Source organism: Poromitra crassiceps (assembly GCF_964638095.1).
Source record: "Poromitra crassiceps genome assembly, chromosome: 8".
In the NCBI taxonomy this organism is placed as follows: Eukaryota; Metazoa; Chordata; class Actinopteri; order Beryciformes; family Melamphaidae; genus Poromitra; species Poromitra crassiceps.
In genome coordinates, this window is record NC_139629.1 from 10,586,683 (window position 1) to 10,606,775 (window position 20,093).

At 42.7% G+C, this 20,093-nt stretch overlaps 1 protein-coding gene across 1 annotated transcript; it reads left to right on the forward strand.

Annotated features, from left to right (window-relative positions):
- Nucleotides 1–2,241: 2,241 nt before the first annotated feature.
- Nucleotides 2,242–19,794, forward strand: LOC310781537 (rac GTPase-activating protein 1; the record flags this gene model as incomplete). Its single annotated transcript, XM_083642181.1, has 16 exons — nt 2,242–2,439; nt 3,976–4,115; nt 4,199–4,271; nt 4,910–4,963; nt 8,911–9,009; nt 9,983–10,090; nt 10,552–10,582; nt 11,645–11,799; nt 13,094–13,258; nt 13,359–13,454; nt 14,092–14,290; nt 15,614–15,716; nt 17,458–17,590; nt 18,339–18,450; nt 19,507–19,621; nt 19,731–19,794. 16 exons carry the CDS (start codon nt 2,242–2,244, stop codon nt 19,792–19,794), a joined length of 1,845 nt encoding a protein of 614 aa, XP_083498307.1.
- Between the last annotated feature and the right edge of the window lie 299 nt (nt 19,795–20,093).

Sequence of the window (20,093 nt, forward strand, 5' to 3'; positions counted from 1 at the left end):
TTGCAAGTAGAAACTCCCAGTTAACGTGGAGTTTTATTTGATTTTTGCTACTAGCAACTGACAATTTGCCACTTCAGTTATAAATTAATGCAGCATCTGTCCTTATCTCGCACTAACGCTAGTTGAAAATACTAGTCTGGGTGGAAAAACCTTGTTCCATGTGTCATCTATGGGCGGAAGACACCCACGACAAAGTTCAGTAGCCTACTCCAGGAAAATAGTCTGCTCAATATTTGCATTCTGTTTAGAAAACATGGGCGACAGGAGTAGCTACTCAAAAGCTAAAAAGAACAAACAAACAACTAAAACCAAATAATGGCATCGCTGCCGAACACACCTGAGTCAAAACACACCTGAGTCAAAACGGTCAAATGGGGGGACGAAAACACTGTGGCAAACAAAGGAGAGAGAGCCAGGTGAGGCGAGGTTAGAGAATACATTACCTGTCAACTTGCAAGGTCTTTGGGGAACGAAACGATGAAAATGGCCAAAATGGCGGCAGCGCTGTTGTAAAAAAAAAAAAGCAAGTGTTCTCCTAGTTGATTCCTCGCCTGAGTGACTGCACTCGGCTACTAGGCGTGCAGGTAGCATAGCGAGCCCAATGCCACGTGTTCGTGCCATAGCCTGTAAATATGGTTCGTGCACGGGCCATTTCAATTAGTCTGCGCGCCGCACACGCACGCACAGCGCGCGCGCACACACACACACACACACACACACACACACACACACACACACACACACACACACACACACACACACACACACACACCTGCTTTACGTGGCTCATTATTACGTTCATGTTTTGCAGGTGTGGAGAGACACTATTTAAGGGTTAGGGGTAGTCATCCAGAGTGAAAGAAGAGCTTACGATTGCCAGCAGCAATGAATGGGAACTATCGAGCAATGGTTGGGGATCTCCTGGCCTTGTGTCTTCAGATGACTGCTATGGAGGACACCGCACGCATCACAGAGCTAGGTAGGCTATACTGAGCAAGAATGAATATCCACATTAGACCAGAGATATGGTAGCCTACTACAGCTGTAATTGAGGTCAGCAATCGGCACAAATTAATGACTGTAGCTTTCATACATAGCCTAGCTACTGTCAAAGACCCCACAAGCAGAGTAAAATAGTGCTGATGTTGGTATGATAATGATGGATGCTGGAAAAACTTGAGTCATGATAGATATTTTTCTTAAATGCAATTTGGATAGGCCTACATTTTGATTGTTTCTGTACCTTCCCGCCCTGTATGATGCATTTCCCGCTGTCTAAAGAGATTGTGTTGGTAGTAGGGGCGGTGGGGAGAGTTTTACTTAGCCCTCAGACTCTTTCCATCGTGATCAAAGTCACTAATGAAAGTCCTCCCACCGCCTAGCCTAAACTCTTTCATAAATCTGTGCTCACCTTATTTCTGCACTTTGAAGGCACTGGTAAAAATTATCTTCTAAAAGCTTGTATATTAGATTATATATAATTGTAACAGCACAGGCGAGGCTGGTTTCGAACCCGAGGTCTCCAACTTACAAGCCCAACACGTTAACCATCAGACCAAAAGGACAATCCCTTTGGCCAAGGACCAACATGCTCGCTTTATCCACCCAGACCCAGGATTGCTACACTATTTTTAATAAAATATAAATCAAATGTTTTCTCTTGGTAAAATTCACGATTGATCTTCTTAAAATGCTTGAACAGTGAGGGGGGGGACGCTTCAGACCGGAGGAAGTTCAAACCGATGCCGGTAATTGGAGAAATACGAGCGGATGTCCGGCCTTTATCCGGGACATCCACCCTATCATTGCTCATTATTTTCCCTGAGTTTCCCTTTCCGTTTTGACCAAGTTTTCAGGGCTCAAATTAGACGTTTAAGCGGAAGCATTTGAGATTTTCGAGAGCAACCTTCTGTTTAAAGATAACCCTCCCAGACGGTGATAGACAAATTGTTCATCCAATCACCTGTCAAGTAGTTTTTATTTACGTGACATTGTGCCCGCAGAAGCATACCCAGATGGAGTGTGGTGTTGTGAAAACAATACCGCCCCATCTGGCAGCATCAGGTTATGCGACCCCACCAGTAGGCTACCTTCAAAGTGCAGAAATAAGCTGAGTTTAATGCCCGACACAGATTTCCAAAAGAATTTTGGTAGGCGATGGGAGGACTCGTTCATTAGTGAAGTCTTGAGACGATCACGATCGAAGAGTGTGAGGTCTAACTTTTACCTATTTCAGAGTTGATGGAACTAGTTAAGAACTTTGAGGCCACCAGAAAAAAATGGCTCCATGCTGAGGTGGAGCTGAAGAAGTTCAAGGAGCTGCTGGTGAAATCAGACGTGGCCAAAGCTGCCCTGGAGGTGAAACTGAAACACGCACGCAACCAGGTGGATGTGGAGATTAAAAAGCGCTACAAGGTTGAGGCAGACCATCAATACTTGGTGAGTCAATGAATGAAATTCACTTATTATAAGCCCACACTTGATGCTTAAACTCCCTTTTATTTGCAGGGTTGGTGACATTTGCTATTATTATTTTTATAGTTATTATTAATGTTGTTATTATTGAAAACAAGAAAATGCATTCTTAAAGGTAAAAAATGTCCCCCTATCTAAAAGTCTCATGGGTCTTTACAACAATTGTGAATGAAAATCAAATCCAGCCTTTGGAGACGTCTCTATCCGGTCTGTCTCTCCCCCGGGACCTCTGATAAGGTGATCTGTTAGGATAGTTCTTACCCCCAGGCTCTTCTCTGACAATTCTCTGTGGAAGAGCCCTCTTACCTTACGGTCATAAAACTTGTGGAAATCTGTTGTATTCTGAAGGTTTCATAAAGTGAGCGGTTATTGTTTTGAAAGGCAAAGTTTGACGAGAATCGGCTAGTTGTCTGGGCCTGGACACCCGATGTATGCGCACTGGCATCATTTCGTCTTCTATGGACATTTTTAGCCACAGGATGTGTCGGGTGTCAGGTCCCCCAGACAACTAGCCCAGGGGTTCCCAAACTTTTCAGACCAAGTACCACTATGTATGTACCAAACCCAATTTCCCAGGGCCAGGGACCACTTCCACTGTGGATACCAACCCCCCCCCCCCAAGGCTAAATAACAACATAAGACTAAGACTACTCGTTCAAAATGGACACACACACACACACACACACACACACACACACACACACACAAACACAAACAAAAGAGGACGACTTACCAAATTAATCTTCTGGTAAGATGTAGGCCTACTTACTGATATCCACCACTGGCTAAGAAGGAAATGGGGATTTTGGATACAGTCACAAGTTTTGTGACGGTAAGGTAGAAGGACTCTTCCACACAAGACTGATCTGTCAGAAGAGCCTGAGCATAAGGATAGTTCCATCCATGGTGCAGTTGATTGTTTTCTGGACATTTTTACTATGCATCTCTCCATGCTATTGCTTTGTTATACAGACAACAAGGTTTGATCTTCCACATTCAGTTGGTGAGGGTGGCGCTGTAAGGTGAGGGTGGCGCTGTAAGCGGGCAAATTAAATGAGTGTTACTTTGTGTCATGTCAACTTCAGTACGGAAGTCAAAATGGCTCGTTTGGAGGCATTTTTTTCCTTACATGGCTTGTGTGGCTATATCTGGGGACCATGAGACTTCCATGATGTTTATATAGCAGGACCAAGTCCTTTATAATAAGACTGGCAAGGGAAAAAAATCATGGTTTACACGAAATGGGAGGTTTAAGATAACTGATAATATATGTTTTTTAAAGAAGCTTTTTGTTTTTTTTAATTGGTGGTTAGAAATCAGCTGGAAACAAGTATGGCTACGAGAGACTGGAGGTAGACAGCCAGTGTTCTGTCAGAGCCTGATGTTTGCTGCTGCATCGCGGTACACTCCCATCACTCAAGCATAAGTGGGCGATTTGATTATGTTTCTTTTTTTAACCTGAGGACAAGCTCAAACTTGGCACCCTGTTGGTTTTTGCAGCAGAGGCAGATGCAGCTGATGTGTGACATTCTGGTCCACGACAGCAAAACGAGCGCATGTCTGAATGACGAGCAGAAATCTCTACTGGCAAATTTTGACCACAAGGGCACCAGTGTCACTGCTCTGCACTACAGTAAACGGTAATGGCCCCATCGCCCTCCTACTTCCCTCTTGTATTAAATGAGTTTGTAATTGATTACGTAACTTACTTATTTTCTCTCAGGTTGTCCGCCATCGATGAGTCATCTTTCCTGTGGCACTCTGATATCAGCTACGATAGAACAGATGATGACGTGGTATGATAGTTTTCCTTCAACAGTAATGAAAAGCTGATGCGTATCGTGGGGCAGAAAAATAAATCGCAATACTAGCTAAATTGTATTGTGCTGTAGTAATCACAAATGAGATGCCAGTTTCACAAACTCTCCATCCAAATTATATTTTCCATTTACATCTAGCGAGCCAATGCCATTGCGAGAGATATCTGTGGCTCAGAAATAAACAGAATTCTGCAGAATTCATACTTTGTCATTTAACTTTTCATTGCATTGTAGGTTGTGTAAAGGTCTCTGTGTGTGTGTGTGTGTGTGTATGTATGTGTATATACAGTATATGCGGTTTTCACAGAATTGTGTTGCTAGGAAACAGTTTGGAACCTAGCTTATGTTCTGTCAGTTATTGTACTAGCAAACACTGCAACAGGGGAAAATTTGGGATGTTTATGTTGAGTTGAAACCATAGACTGTACAAACCTATACTGTATATACCACATATCGAATCATATGGTGAGATAAGCATATCATCCCATCCTTAGCTGTTTTAATTTGGTGCATTTGATAATGTGATCCAGTATACTGTGATGAGAAAGCTGCATGATGTGATGTATCAGCTCTGAGACTGCTCAGAGGTTTCACCCTAACTCTTGCAGTTGCAGGACCTGGACACAACTATGCTTAGGCCCCTGAAGTCCAGAGCCAGGGAGAGGAGGGTAATCTGCATCACGCCTCACACACTGTAGATAACGCCACTGCTTATTGGTTTATTGCAAGTATTCAAAGTGAAGTGACAAACTGCCAGAAGAACACAAGTTATGTCACTAAATACACAAGAACAACTTCATGACACTTAAAGGACAATTCCAGCCTGATTTGAAATTGTTGTATTTTATCTTTTACATTTTCTGTCCCTTTTATTCGATGTGGTGGCAGTTTTTACATGCATGCATGCAACACGATGAATCTATTACATCAGTTTTGCCATACCTCTCAGACTCATTCACTTCCATACCGTTCCGAACAGAAAACAAATCCGGAATCCTCTAATTGAGTCGGCAAAGGTCATCCATCACTACAGTATGTATAAAAAACCAACGATCACATTTTGAAAAATTGCTTCGGAATGTTCGGAACGCATATATCAGGTTATATAAACAGTTACATTGTGAAAGGCGTTCCGTTCACTTTTTCATGATCTATTCAGGAGGGGTCAAATGGAAATGTTTCCTCGACAAAATACAACTTTCATCCCATAGCTAACGTTCTTTGCAGTTGCGTTAGGACCCACCTCCCAGTCAAGCCAATAGATGACAGGTGTAGTCTGTGAAATTAAACAGGAAATGAAGATTGATTTTACACAACTCCAGCTTAAAATTGCCATCCTCTTCTTTAATTAATGGGAGTAACTCGTAATATGTTTTGAAAAAAGCTAATATCTCACTTGTGATGAAAATATCTTGCATGATAAAAGCACTAGAAAAAGATCATCTACAGTGCTGTAAACCAGTGGTTCCCAACCTTTTTTTATCTTATGTACCACTTGAGTTATTTTGCCATACCGATGGTACCCCCTACTCATGAGTGTACTTTGTACTGCAAGGAAAACACTGGCTGAGGTGGTTCCGTACACTAAATCTCCGGTACCGGACGAACTCAACGCGTTCTACGCTAGGTTCGACCCCTCTGCCAGAGCACCTCCCCTCCTCCCCCCCCCCCCCCCTCTCCCACCCCTCTCCCCCTCCCCTCCCCCCCATCACCCCCCCCTCCCTCCTCCCCCCCACCACCCCTCCTCCTCCCCTCCCCACCCCCCTCCTCTCCTCCCCCCCCACCTCCCCCCCCCCATCACCCCTCGCCTCCTCTCCTCCCCCCCCCTGCCACCTCTCCCCCCCCTTTGCTTTGAGAAGCTGGTCATATCAAAGATCCGCCCCACACTCCCCCCGGACCACGACCCGCTACAATTTGCATACCGCCCCAACAGGAGCACAGCGGATGCAGTAGCACACGTGCTCCACACCGCCCTGTCCCACCTGGAGGGGAAGGACACCTATGTAACAATGCTGTTCGTGGACTACAGCTCAGCATTCAACACCATAGTACCCTCCAGGCAGGTACACAAACTCAAGGATCTGGGACTAAACACAGCAATGTGCGACTGGATCCTGGATTTCCTGACAGACCGCCGCCAGGTGGTGAGGGTGGGCAACCTCACCTCCTCACCACTGACCATCAGCATAGGAGCGCCCCAGGGGTGCGTCTCCAGCCCCTTCTGGTACGACCTCTACACCCACGACTGCGTGGCGACTCAAACTTCGAACACCATCGTGAAGTTTGCAGACGACACAGCGGTCGTGGGGCTGATCTCGGGGGGCGACGAGACGGCCTACAGAGAGGAGGTGGGGGCCCTGGAACAATGGTGCCAGGACAACCACCTCTCTCTGAACGTCTCCAAGACCAAGGAGATCATTGTAGACTACAGGAGGGGGGGGGGGGCACACACCCCCCAATCACCATCAACGGCACAGTGGTGGAAAGGGTGGACAGCTTCAAGTACCTGGGAGTCAACTAGCCTAGGTAAACCCAGCCCCCACGTGACCTGCTCTCTCAGTTCCCAGTCACTATCATAGTGACTGAGAACAGGTCTGAGAGCAGGTCACGTGGGGGATGGGTTTACCCAGGCTAGGAGTCAACATCCACCAGGACCTGACTTGGGCCGGCCACACCGCCACTGTTGTCAAAAAGGCCCAACAGCGAATACATGGACTCAGGCGCCTGAAGAAATTTGGGCTAAGGCCAGAAATCCTCACGGACTTCTACAGAGGCACCATTGAAAGCCTGCTGACTGGCTGCTTCACCACCTGGTACGGGAACTGTACCACCATGGACCGCAGGGCGCTACGGAGAGTGAGACGCGCGGCCCAGCACGTAACAGGATGTGAGTTGCCAGATCTGCATGAACTGTATAAACCTGCCTCAGGAGGTCCCTGAAGATCATCAAAGACACAAACCATCCCCACAACAGCCTGTTCTCCCTGCTACCCTCAGGGAGAAGATACAGGGTTCCAAAAGCACGCACAAATCGCTTGAGGAACAGTTTCTTCCCGCAGGCCACGAGACTCCTTAACATACACAAATAGTGTAGTAGCCGTACTGTACCGCACTGTAGCTGCTACCATTACGTATGTCTAACGTTTAATTGTATGTTTAATAAGGAATATGCTATTTGCACCTGTCAAATACGCCGAATTTAAAATGTTTAAGCACTGCACTGTCTCTGACTTGTCTTATCACTATACTGCCTTATTGCTTGTTGTGTCTCTTGTTGTTTTTGCACTCATATGCCTACATTTGTACTATGTTGTAAACGGAGCCCACAGCACAAGAATTTCACACGTGATACTTGTACCATGGAGTGACAATAAAAATCTTGAATCTTGAATCTTGAACCTAAATCCATACAAAATATATTTGTCGCTGAACTGTCAGTGTTTTCTTTTTCCTTCATCACCGAGCTTCCCTAAACCTGAATCTGGAGTGACGATAACTGCACGTTTGAGCCATTTATCTATGGAGGATGCTACTGTAGCTAGTTGATTTGCGCGGTGTGTGAATGTGACCTCTTCACAGAGTAGTGTAAGTTGACACTTGCTGGAAATAAATTGTCTCCAATCTTTCCAAGTACCCCCTACAAGCTGCTCAAGTACCCCTAGGGAGTAGGAATACACGTACCGCTGGTTGGGAAACACTGCTGTAAACCACTAAGGCAATGCAGGAAATGCACAAAAACTCTGATCAGCTGCAGTTCTTTTTTTTTTAAAGGAATGTGATGCGTATACGTGCTCTGCACTTAAATGTTCTGATTGGACTGTTAATGCCAGTTAAGTTAAATCAAAGTAATCCACGTGTCTCCAATTATGCGGTTTACTTGAGCGTAATGGCACTAATATAATCAGATTATGGTATTTTCATGGGCCCTGACTTGCTCGCATTATCTTAATCACATTGCATACAATGATTGTATGCCTGTAAACATGGTCATTGAAACCTTCACAGAGGGAATCTTTTCACACACAAAAAGGGAGCCACCGGCGTCAAGCAGCTACTGTATTAGAGCACAACACACAGGTGTTAATAGAATCAGACCAGTTCTTGTGTGTAATGATATTGGTTTATAATAGTATTTCTTGTCGTCCTGTTGAACGCCTCAGGGACATGGTTGTATTGGTCCACATAAAGTGTGGCCCAAAACAATAGAGCCCGACTGATACATCGGTCGACTCGGCAGATATTAGTCCATCATAGATATATCGGTATCAGCATTATGTCGTCTGATATGGGCCAATATTCCCCAGTGAAGTTTACTGTTTCAGTGCACTGATGTTATTTTGGAAAGTAGTTTATTGTTAAACTGTAAAATATCCTGCTTTGTTGTTACATATCATAAGTGTTTGATATTTGAGGGATGACAAATAATGGGTTTATTTATGCATTTATTTGTAGGCTATATATGGTATAAAGAATATAGCCTGATAACGGAATTATTTCACTCCATCGGCCCAAAAAATCCAGCCTCGGTTGGGCTCTACAAAAGTCTATAAATGATGTGATTTATTCTGTCAGTGTTGCCATAAAGCAGTAATCCATGTTCTGTTGACCTCCACAGCGGTCTTCTATGGGAACCACCCTGGGTGCAGCAGCTGGGAAGAGGGGGAGAGTAGGAAATGGCTCTGGAGACCTGCTGGAGAGAAAAGCTGTGGAAAAGGTGAATAGAGACTGATAAAATGTCTGTCAGTCACAATTGCAGATTTGACCTTGAGCTGTAAATTCTGTATGATGAGCACTGAACTGCCTGATCCATGTTTTATTGAAGCCCCTGTATACGTTTAATGTTTGAATCCCTATAGAGAGCCAAATTCACTTCCTGCTTCAACATGCGTACCAGAGACCTTTTATCCGGCATTTATTTTCCCATGGACATTTCGTAAAATGCTTTTAAAAATATATTTACTTAGTCAAACCAAACGATTCAACTATATTTAGAATCAGGAGAGACCATAGAACATTTCACTTGGACCAAAACATATTTTTTCTATTTTTTTTAATCCACTTTTTCCTTTTGGTCCTAGAGCTGAGAAAATGGTTTCTTAGCTCTTCTTACACTGCATTTTTCCTAGTAGGAAGTTTGAATTTTGAAATTGAACGACAGCTGAGGGACGCAGCCCAACCACCAAGTGAGAAACGACAACTCTCGCCTTACTGCTCAGGCTTCAGAGAAATGGCACTCGCACGACATTTCAGAGCACAGTTTAGCAAAAACATTAGCGTTCTCCCGTGAAGCATCATGACAGTGCTACTTTTTTTTCTTTAGGCTGTGAATTTGGGCACGGTGAGATGTCAGTTTCTATTTGATGGCTCATCCTTAAGTTGTCTCATCCTGAGTGTACAGACGTGCAAACCATCCACCTGACCTGTCCCCTCGGGTGGAAATGACCCTGGATCCTTGCCCATAGCTAGTCTGCCTGCCACTACATACACTACACACACACACACACACACACTAGAGATTGTTGGGAAGGAACAATGGCCACTCATAACTTTAAGCTGATTTTGTCTTGTGTTTTCTTTCATAGGAACAGACGTCAGAGTAGCCACTGAAGATACATGGCTGCTGATTAGTTTGAAATTATGTTTTAGTGTCTTGTTTGATCCCCGAACCTTATTTCTGTGTAATCCAGGAAGTGGAGACAATAGTGACGGCATCAGTCACAACCCCTGAGAATGGAAGTCCAATTCACATGGTGATAGGCATTACCCAGGAGACTCAAGAGAAACCACCCAGGACAGTAACTCAACCCAGGACAGTACCGCAACCCTGGACAGTAACGCAACCCTGGACAGTAACGCAACCCAGGACAGTAACGCAACCCAGGACAGTAACACAAGAGTCTGTGGTTTCAATCATGGGTGAGCAAGTTGTCGAATTTACGACGACATGAATTGCTGTCACTGAAGGTATTTTGGTCTTAAAACCCACATCTGAGCAGTATAACGAGGACCTGGCCATGATATAACAGTGTTTCCCCCTTGGATGGAGTTGTAGCAGCGGTTTGCACACAAACAAAATTTCGCTTGTAAAGCACGCCCTGCCTAGTCCTGTCTCGTAGGAGATCAATAAAATTGTAGTTGGCAATTAGGGATCTAGTATTCTTATAATATTCCTAGTAATCATATAATATTCCTATACTATTCCAGTACTCCTACAATGTCCCCCGTGCCTCCTAATGTACACCTTTGTGTTGTGCAGAGTTTCTTGTTTAAATGCTTTACTCACCGTTGTGTGAATTGACCTGGATAATATGAAGCAACCATAGCGCAAATATAATATAAAATTAGTTTCTAAAGAAGTAAGTAAACGCGTTTTTTTTCCGTTTGTGTGTGGTGCACCGACGCTGCTGTATGCATAGGGAAAACGCTGTATAACCCCAAAATTGCCGATTCTCTGCAGTCTGATGCTCCAGTGCAGATAACAAAGAACAAGTGAGAGACTTGTTTTTATGTATTGGCAATTTGAGTAATCTGCTTTGTTAATGTCCTGTCTCCCACCTTTTTTCGCCTATTTACAATGATTGATATACAGTACATCCTATTTTCGGTGTTCCATCTGCACAAGTTTCCTCCGAGCAGATTTGGGTGGTGGTGTTAACACCAAAAAGTTTAATAAATGTAAAGAAAGTGATTCACTTAAACACAATTCAGCAGCATGACTAGTTTACAGTAGTAGATTCTTCCTTGTTTTATATATATAGAGAGGCAAAGTGAACGTCACTTCCTGCTTCAGCACTGTACCAGAGATTTTCTTCCGCAATTTATTTTCCCATAGACATTTCGTAAAATGCTTATAAAGAGTTTTACTTGGTCAAACCAAACGGTTCAGCTATATTTAGAATCGGGAGAGACCATAGAACATTTCACTCAGACCAAAACGTTAAAAAAAAACATGAACAAAATATTTTCTTTAAAAACGCATTTTGAACATTTTGGTGAAATGTAATGCGATCTCTCCTGTTTCTAAATATATCTGTACCGTTCGGTTTGAACAAGTAAAACTCTTTTTATAAGCATTTTACGAAATGTCTATGGGAAAATAAATGTCGGATGAAAATCTCTGGTACAGTGCTGAAGCAGGAAGTGACGTTCGACTTTGGCTCTGATGTTCACCATGCAGTGGAAGTGAATGGAAAACAAAAACACAATTCTCCAATCTCCCCAACCAGAACAACTGAGAATCACTGATTTTTGGGTTTCATCATGGCCAGGAAGCTACGCAAGTTAACCTACGGTACCAAAGTCCAGCAGAACTTTAAGTTTAGTTGATGGCTGCACCTGTCATTATCCAGACCAAACTTCAGTGTGGATGGCCGATGATGATGAGACCATGGCAGAACCTGACACTGTAGGAACGGTGGAGGAGGCCGCGGCAGAGGTCCACGTCAGGCCGGTTTACACTCCTATAGCCGAGAAAACCCTGAAGCATGTCTTCGTGTCCAAAACGGTATGAACTGACTCACGATCTACACCTACACCTTAAAATAAATATTAGTGCTTTTTCCAGGTGCTACATTATTGACTTTCACCCTGGATCCTACCTTCATATTTTTTTATAAGTAAAATGTGAACATAAATCTTTGAAATTGGTGCAGTATTGACCAAGATCACGTCAGTTGGCAGCCGCTTTTCCCACATGGCCCCTACTGCACTACCCTGGTTGTTGCTACAGCTAGGGTCAACATCTTGGTCAATACTGCACCAATTTCAAAGATTTATGTTCACATTTTAGTTATACATAAAAAAAAAATTAAGAAAAAATTATAATTCTCCTTTAACACCAAAGTGCAGTAGTAGCACATTGTTTAATTCATGACTTGACCTAACTGAACCCCAAATTGCTCCCGATGGCTGTGCCAGCACCCTGCATGGCAGCTGGCCGCCTTCGTTGTGTGACTGGGTGAATGTAGGCACATTGTAAAGCGCTTTGGATAAAGGCGCTATATAAATGCAGTCCATTTACCATTTACAATCTAATTAAAAATGTAGATCTTATGGTGGCATTTCTTTTTGGTCCAGATTCTTGTTAATATCGTGTATATCTTTATGAGTGTGGAATAGGGGCAACCTATAACTAGCAGTGCAACAGAAAGAGTCCGCACACTGTAGCTTCCATTTGCTTAATTTATTTTACCCGTGACGTTTCTCGCTCTTCTTCAGACATAAAACATACATAGAAAGATGCCATCTTAATCACCCTTCCCCTCAGTCACATGACTCACATGGTCATCATAGTAAACTAAATTAAGCCAATTGGAGCTACAGTTTGCAGACTACTTTTTGTTGCACTGGTGTTTTTATTAGGTCCACCTGCTGCAGTAGGCAAGATTTGTTTTAATCTAAAAATACACCCATCTTGATTAGTGCCTCCTCTCTGGTTGAGCAATTGGCAAATGAGTAAAGATGAAAGTTGATCCGGTAATGTGATTTTCATTGTGCTAGATGCTACTTTTTAAGCATTTGGTTTTTCCACTTTGCAACCTCCAATATTGAGTGATATGGGGGGGGGGGGGGGACTAAATACCAGTATCAACAGCAGGTCCCCAGGGCAGACGGGAGTTACTGTTCTGTGGAAGCGTGCATGCTGAAAAGTGCAACTCCTAACGATGTGAAATATTGCTCTAATGCCCTGTAGGACATCCCGAGTCTGTCAGAGTAACTGCCGCAGTACCTCTAATGCCCTGTAGGACATCCCGAGTCTGTCAGAATAACTGCCGCATTACCTCCGTGCCTCCTTTCAGGTGATCCGGCCAGAGACGTGCTTGCCATGCGGGAAGAGGATCCGCTTCGGCAGGATGGCCATGAAATGTAGAGACTGTCGTGTGGTCGCACATCCAGAATGCAGACAGAAATGCCTTGACGGCTGCTTTCCTACCACCCCAAGCACTTCTGTACAGGCGGCAAAGGTTCAGTGTAGCACTTATAACCTCTTGCTCTCACAACTAAGAATGAAGGACTACACACACTTTTTTGTGGTCTTTTAAACTCAGATCTTTTCATTTTCAGGACACCTTGGAGAGCTTTGCTCCAGTAACCCATCCTAGAGTCCCTCTCTTGATAGTTCGCTGTGTGAATGAAATCGAGAGAAGGGGACTAGAAGAGGTAACGCTTACCTCCACAGTGTTCCTACACAGGTCTGGAATATAAACAATTAATTTGATAATTTCCAGGTCTTGAATAGTTTGGGAATTTGAAAAACATGTCTGGAAAAGTGTGGAAAATGTTGTGGTTCAGATCCAATACACACGTTTTTACAGTACAGTATGTTGTTGTAGTGCCACATTGAGTTTTTGTTGATGTGAAGAATAATGTTCAGATAGATGGAGGCATGCTCTTCTGACCCAGCTGCTGTCAGCATGCATTATATCAAATAGGCTACCCTGCACCAAAACCTGATCCAGTCAAGAACATAGGATCTGCCTGGAAAAATATGGAATTTTACAGTAAAGTGGAAACCGTGTATAGGAGCCCTGCCAATCATCTCACATATTCTGATATTTGTGGCTGTGAAAAATATCTGTGAAGAACAATCTTCATCTAGACAGTGATATGGCCTAGTCAGCAGGGGCAAGATGTCTGCGTAAAACAAATCAGTCTGGAAAAGGTATGGATTTTTTTTAATTGAAAATATGTAGGAACCCTGTGTCCAGTGTCCCAACCGTGTGTGCCCACCCCTGACTCATATCACAGAACCGTCATCAATGGTTGATGACCTCATCTCTTGTCCACACTGTCCCAGAGAGGAATCTACAGAGTTCCCGGGGGGGAGCGGCTGGTGAAGGAGCTCAGGGAGAAGTACATCCAGGGCAAAGGGGTGCTGATGCTCAGCAAAGTGGACGACATCCATGTTGTCTGTGGCCTTCTCAAGGACTTCCTGAGGAAACTGAAAGAGCCTCTCATCACCTTCCGGCTCCACAGCACTTTCATGCAGGCCTCAGGTGCGTAATCACTTTCAGTGGTGTACAGTAGTCTACGTGATATGCTGGGATACGCCATATACCCACTAATATATATATATATATATAGGTATACCCAGGGACACTGGAACTCTTTAAGTAGGGGTTGCTGCAAGGAAGGGACTCTCGGGCGCCGCCGGAAAGAAATTGAAGTTTTTTTTGGACGTTTGGATGTTTTTTAGCCATATTTAGAGGAATATCTCATTTTAAATTAAAGGGATACTCCACTTTTTCGGGAGTTTAGCTCATTTGCCACATCCCCCCCCAAATAACCAAGATACACCATGCCTTACCGGCACTGTCCGCTCAGTTTACAGTGAGCTACAGTGGTGAAGTTAGTTAGTATTGCCATAGAATAGAGGGTAATGGTACAGCTGTTAAAATCCGCCAAAACACATCTCACGGCGCCAAAACACATGTGCTTCGGGTACTCACCACACGATTAAATATTAATCCAAAATGCACATAATCGGTCTTTTTGGAAGAAAGTAGTAGTAGTAGGCGGCCATGTTTGGAAAGTAGTGCCGGCTACCTCTTTTCCTTGCAAAAAGATTTGCACCCTGACTTCTTGTGACTTCTTCTTCAGCCCAAGGCACACCTGAATCAGCATCTTGTTATGTCACACCTGTCAGGTGGATGGATTATCTTTGCAAAGGAGAAGTGCTCACTAACACTTATTTACCATTAAACTAATTTGTGAACAGAATTTGAGAGAAATAAGCCTTTTGTGTGCATAGAAAGTTTTAGATCTTTTATTTCAACTCGTGAAAAATGGGAGCAAAAACGGAAGTGTTGTTGGCTTTATATTTTTGTTCAGTATGCCTGCCTAAACCAGGAAATACTAAGTGCCCAAGGCATGGTAATTGCTTGACTTAACCTAATCCATTTTGGACAGATTATTTTCTTTCCATGTATGACAATTCCCTGACGCCTGCAAAACAATCAAAACTCAATACTTTTCCCTACATATTACTGCTCATCGCGGAGCATGTTAATTTCTGTTTACTAGATAAACTTGTCTAAATGGAAATTGGCCATTTGAGGGTCATCAGGATGCGTCCATGCCTGGAGTTACAGTATCACACATGGATGTGCTTATTTGTCCATCTTCAGAAGGCAAACATGAAGGCTGACATGCTGTAGCCATAGCTCCCGTTTACTAAACTGGCACTGGTGCGGGAAACTTGACGAGCACCTCGGCTGGTTCTGTGGCCTCATTTCCTTGTGATGATACAGCCTGACTGACCATGGTCCCTTGGTGGCCTCTGATCAACTCATAACTATGTTGTATTCTCTCTCTATCAGAGATCTCTGATGGAAACGGTACAGCCATCATGTGCCAGGCCATAGGGGACTTGCCCAAGGCTAATCGAGACACCCTGGCTTTCCTCATGCTTCATTTACAGAAGTAAGACCTGCTGTTCATTGTACTGACTGCCCTCTGTTTGAAGTAAGACCTGATGTTCATTGTACTGACTGCCCTCTGTTTGAAGTAAGACCTGATGTTCATTGTACTGACTGCCCTCTGTTTGAAGTAAGACCTGATGTTACATTGTACTGACTGCCCTCTGTTTGAAGTAAGACCTGATGTTCATTGTACTGACTGCCCTCTGTTTGAAGTAAGACCTGCTGTTACATTGTACTGACTGCCCTCTGTTTGAAGTAAGACCTGATGTTACATTGTACTGACTGCCCTGTTTGAAGTAAGACCTGCTGTTACATTGTACTGACTGCCCTCTGTTTGAAGTAAGACCTGCTGTTACATTGTACTGACTGCCCTGTTTGAAGTAAGACCTGCTGTTACATTGTACTGACTGCCCTCTGTTTGAAGTAAGACCTGATGTTACATTGTACTGACTGCCCTGTTTGAAGTAAGACCTGCTGTTACATTGTACTGACTGCCCTCTGTTTGAAGTAAGACCTGATGTTCATTGTACTGACTGCCCTGTTTGAAGTAAGACCTGCTGTTACATTGTACTGACTGCCCTGTTTGAAGTAAGACCTGCTGTTACATTGTACTGACTGCCCTCTGTTTGAAGTAAGACCTGCTGTTCATTGTACTGACTGCCCTCTGTTTGAAGTAAGACCTGCTGTTCATTGTACTGACTGCCCTGTTTGAAGTAAGACCTGCTGTTCATTGTACTGACTGCCCTGTTTGAAGTAAGACCTGCTGTTCATTGTACTGACTGCCCTGTTTGAAGTAAGACCTGCTGTTACATTGTACTGACTGCCCTGTTTGAAGTAAGACCTGCTGTTACATTGTACTGACTGCCCTGTTTGAAGTAAGACCTGCTGTTCATTGTACTGACTGCCCTGTTTGAAGTAAGACCTGCTGTTCATTGTACTGAGTGCCCTCTGTTTGAAGTAAGACCTGCTGTTACATTGTACTGACTGCCCTCTGAAGTAATGAATGAATGAATTAATGTTTATTTCGAACATTAACATAAAAGACAATATAAAAAATAATAAGTATAATAATAATACACAATACATTAAAAACATTTTAAAAGGAAAAAACAATGTACAATATGAATCATAATTGCAATAAAAATAACAGTATTTGTTCGAAAGTTCGAAGACCTGCTGTTACATTGTACTGACTGCCCTCTGTTTGCAAGAACCTTTGACACAAAACACCAATGACTTGTCAGATAAAGGAAGGTGTATAAGAAAAGATAGAAGTACAGTAGTAAATACTAGGGGTGGGAATCACCAGATGCCCCACGATCATCACGATGCTTAAATCACATTGCGATATGCTAGTATTGCGATATATTATTTATTACCTTTCCTCAAATGCAAATGATGTCCCCAAAGTAAAAAACTGTCAACATGTTTTATCTAATGAGAGAAAGTTTCCAGCCTGTTCATCTCACTTCAATAAGATTTTGTTGCAGTAAAATGGGATTGTCAAGCAGACTGACTGACCAACGCTGTTATAAATGTTGCATGCCCTTGACATTTTGTATAATAAAATATCACGATACTTTGCATTCGATACGATATATTACCCACAAAATATCGCGATACTATGCTGTATCGATTTCCCCTCCACCCCTAGTAATATTATTGCCATAGGGTGCACTACATACATTGTTGTAATTAAAGGTATTGCTTGATGAGTTATTCCCAAATATTAATTTTTCTAGGGTCATGAAGAGCCCACAGTGTCAAATGGACCAGAACAATTTGGCCCGGGTTTTTGGACCGACCTTAGTTGGACATGGGATGGCCGAGCCCACTCCGCTGACCATCATGAGAGACACAAACACGCAGCCTAAGGTTGGCATGTCTCTAATATTGAATGGAAATATTAGTTCAACATATGCCTGGCACTAAATGTGAAGCCTGTTGTACCCCAGTTAGGTTTTATTTGTATAGCTATAGTTATGTTTTGAACGGCTTTACATGGCATCATACAGTATGTCATATGCAGTACTACATCATATACTGTAGGTAACATACATCAGTGGCTCTCAAACCTTTTCACGTCAAGAACCCCTAAACTGACACAAATAAGCCCACAGACCCCCATTTGATAAGATTTTGTCCCAAGGTCCCCCATCTGATATAACATTTTGCTTTTACACCCATTTATGTTTTTAAATGCGACCTGTACCCAGATCACATTTAAAAACCAGGTGTAGGGGTGTAAGAGATCTGAACACAATGTGATCACATTCTGATCATATCATATTACACCTTGCATAAACATAATTTGAGACCACACTACACATACTTTTATTAGATTATATAGACGCACACATCTCATTTTTTTTTTTTTTTTATATATATATACATGTGTATATATATCAAGGCTAAATGTTATCAATACATCAATGCTAATTTTATCCAGTCTTGGGCCTTGATAATACAGTATGCAGGAAGTACCCCCAGTTCATCAGATCAGTTTTGTTGTGCCAGTGTCCCATGAGGGACCTTTATATACTCCATTTGAAAGGCAGAAATGCTCAGATTTGGTTGAACTGCAGTTGGTCAGCATTTTACTGACTTGATTTCATGGTCTCAGGTTGTTGGCTGCATGTTGTCCTTCCCCGGGGAGTATTGGAGGAGTGTCATCGCTGTTCAGAAAGATCAAGCATCCTCCACAAACAAGGCTAACAACCAGGATGACGGGCAAGGTACTCTCATAGCACGCCATACATTAAATTGGCTAAGACACTGGCTAACAACACCCATAGGATTTTGAACAGCCACACAAATTACAATCAGAATTAGTGCTTGAGCTAAACAGCAGTGACTCACTACGCTTATACACAATATGTAACAAACAGGAGTGACTCCAGTCCCTCACTACACACAGCTTATACAGCTGCTGTTGCAGATTTTTGTAATGCATATTATTACCAGTTTGAATCTTGCCTGTATAGTTAAGTTAGAGCTGGGCGATACTATTTTGTTTATCATGTTTCAATGGAATCCTATTGTGATATATAGACATTTTAATATTTGACACATTTCTCCTGTCTAAATTGATGACAAGCAAATTTTACTGAAACTGATAAAATGAAGTATGGTAGGAAATCACATTTATTTGACATTATACCAAACATTACCATTTGGTTCAATGAGATGAACGTTCATTTGATTATTTAAGGTGATTTTGCATACATAAACCATATCGTGATCAGTTGAATCGAGAAAAATACTTGTGATTATTGTGATGGATTTCAACCATATCGCCCAGCCGTATAGTTTGTTTGGATCCCATCTACAATAAGCTAGAACTAGTACAAACGTCACATGGTAGAGGTAAATAACGTGCATGTGTTTGATATTGCAACAGTACAATACCACGATTACAATTTATGAATTTATTTATTTTATACACCTTCTAACAATGCCCTCAGTTTTCTGACAAGGTCTGTATTGTACTGTTTGTCGGTTTTGGCTCGTGTCATCCTCCATGCCAACAGCTTTGCTTTGAGTGAACGCCTGAACGCGGACTAACGTTAGTTGGACAGGGCGGAGGCACGTGCCTGAACACGACTTAGTATGTTTTTTTTTAAGGGGACCGTTCATGGATGCACGCTTTGGGGAAAGTATTAACCGAATTAACATTAATTCATTTATAGATTAATTTCATTGACATGAGCAAGATTAAGTCGGTTAGAGGTTCCAAATGTCGATTTCGATACATTTTCGGTGAATTGTCCAGCTATACTCTGTTTCCTCAGATCGGCTCTTCAAGCCAATGACCTCCCCGGAGATGAGCCCCTACACCGCCAACGCCAACACACGCTCGAGGGGCAAGATAAAGAACCTACATGTAGGCATTGCTTTCAGCAACACGTAAGACCTGAAGTTTCTGACGGTGATTGGATTTTTTATTTTATTTTTTCCACTTGTCACAATACTCTTTAATACCACCTGTCCTGTTTGTTTTGACATGTATCCTCAGTGGCAAGGCAGAGAGTGAGGCAGAGAGGAAGGGAAAGCGGTACTTCACTTCCCCCACCACTTGATTCTTTGTGTGTTGTTTGTGTATGAAGAATATTGTTTTTATGCTTTTTGTCTGTTTTATGTCTTTTCTATACTGTTGGACCCATGGGAGTTACTGTAAAAAAAGAATATTGATGAAGACACTGGAGTGGTTGGTCATATCATTGCCATGTATAAAATAAAGGCATTTTAATTCACAAATCCTAGTGTGCCTTGGATAGTTTTTGAAGGAAACTAGCATTTTACATTTGATTAAGAAGTTGAAGGCTGTATAATTTAATAGTGATCTTTGGAACAGCAGGCAAAAAAGACTGTCCATGTT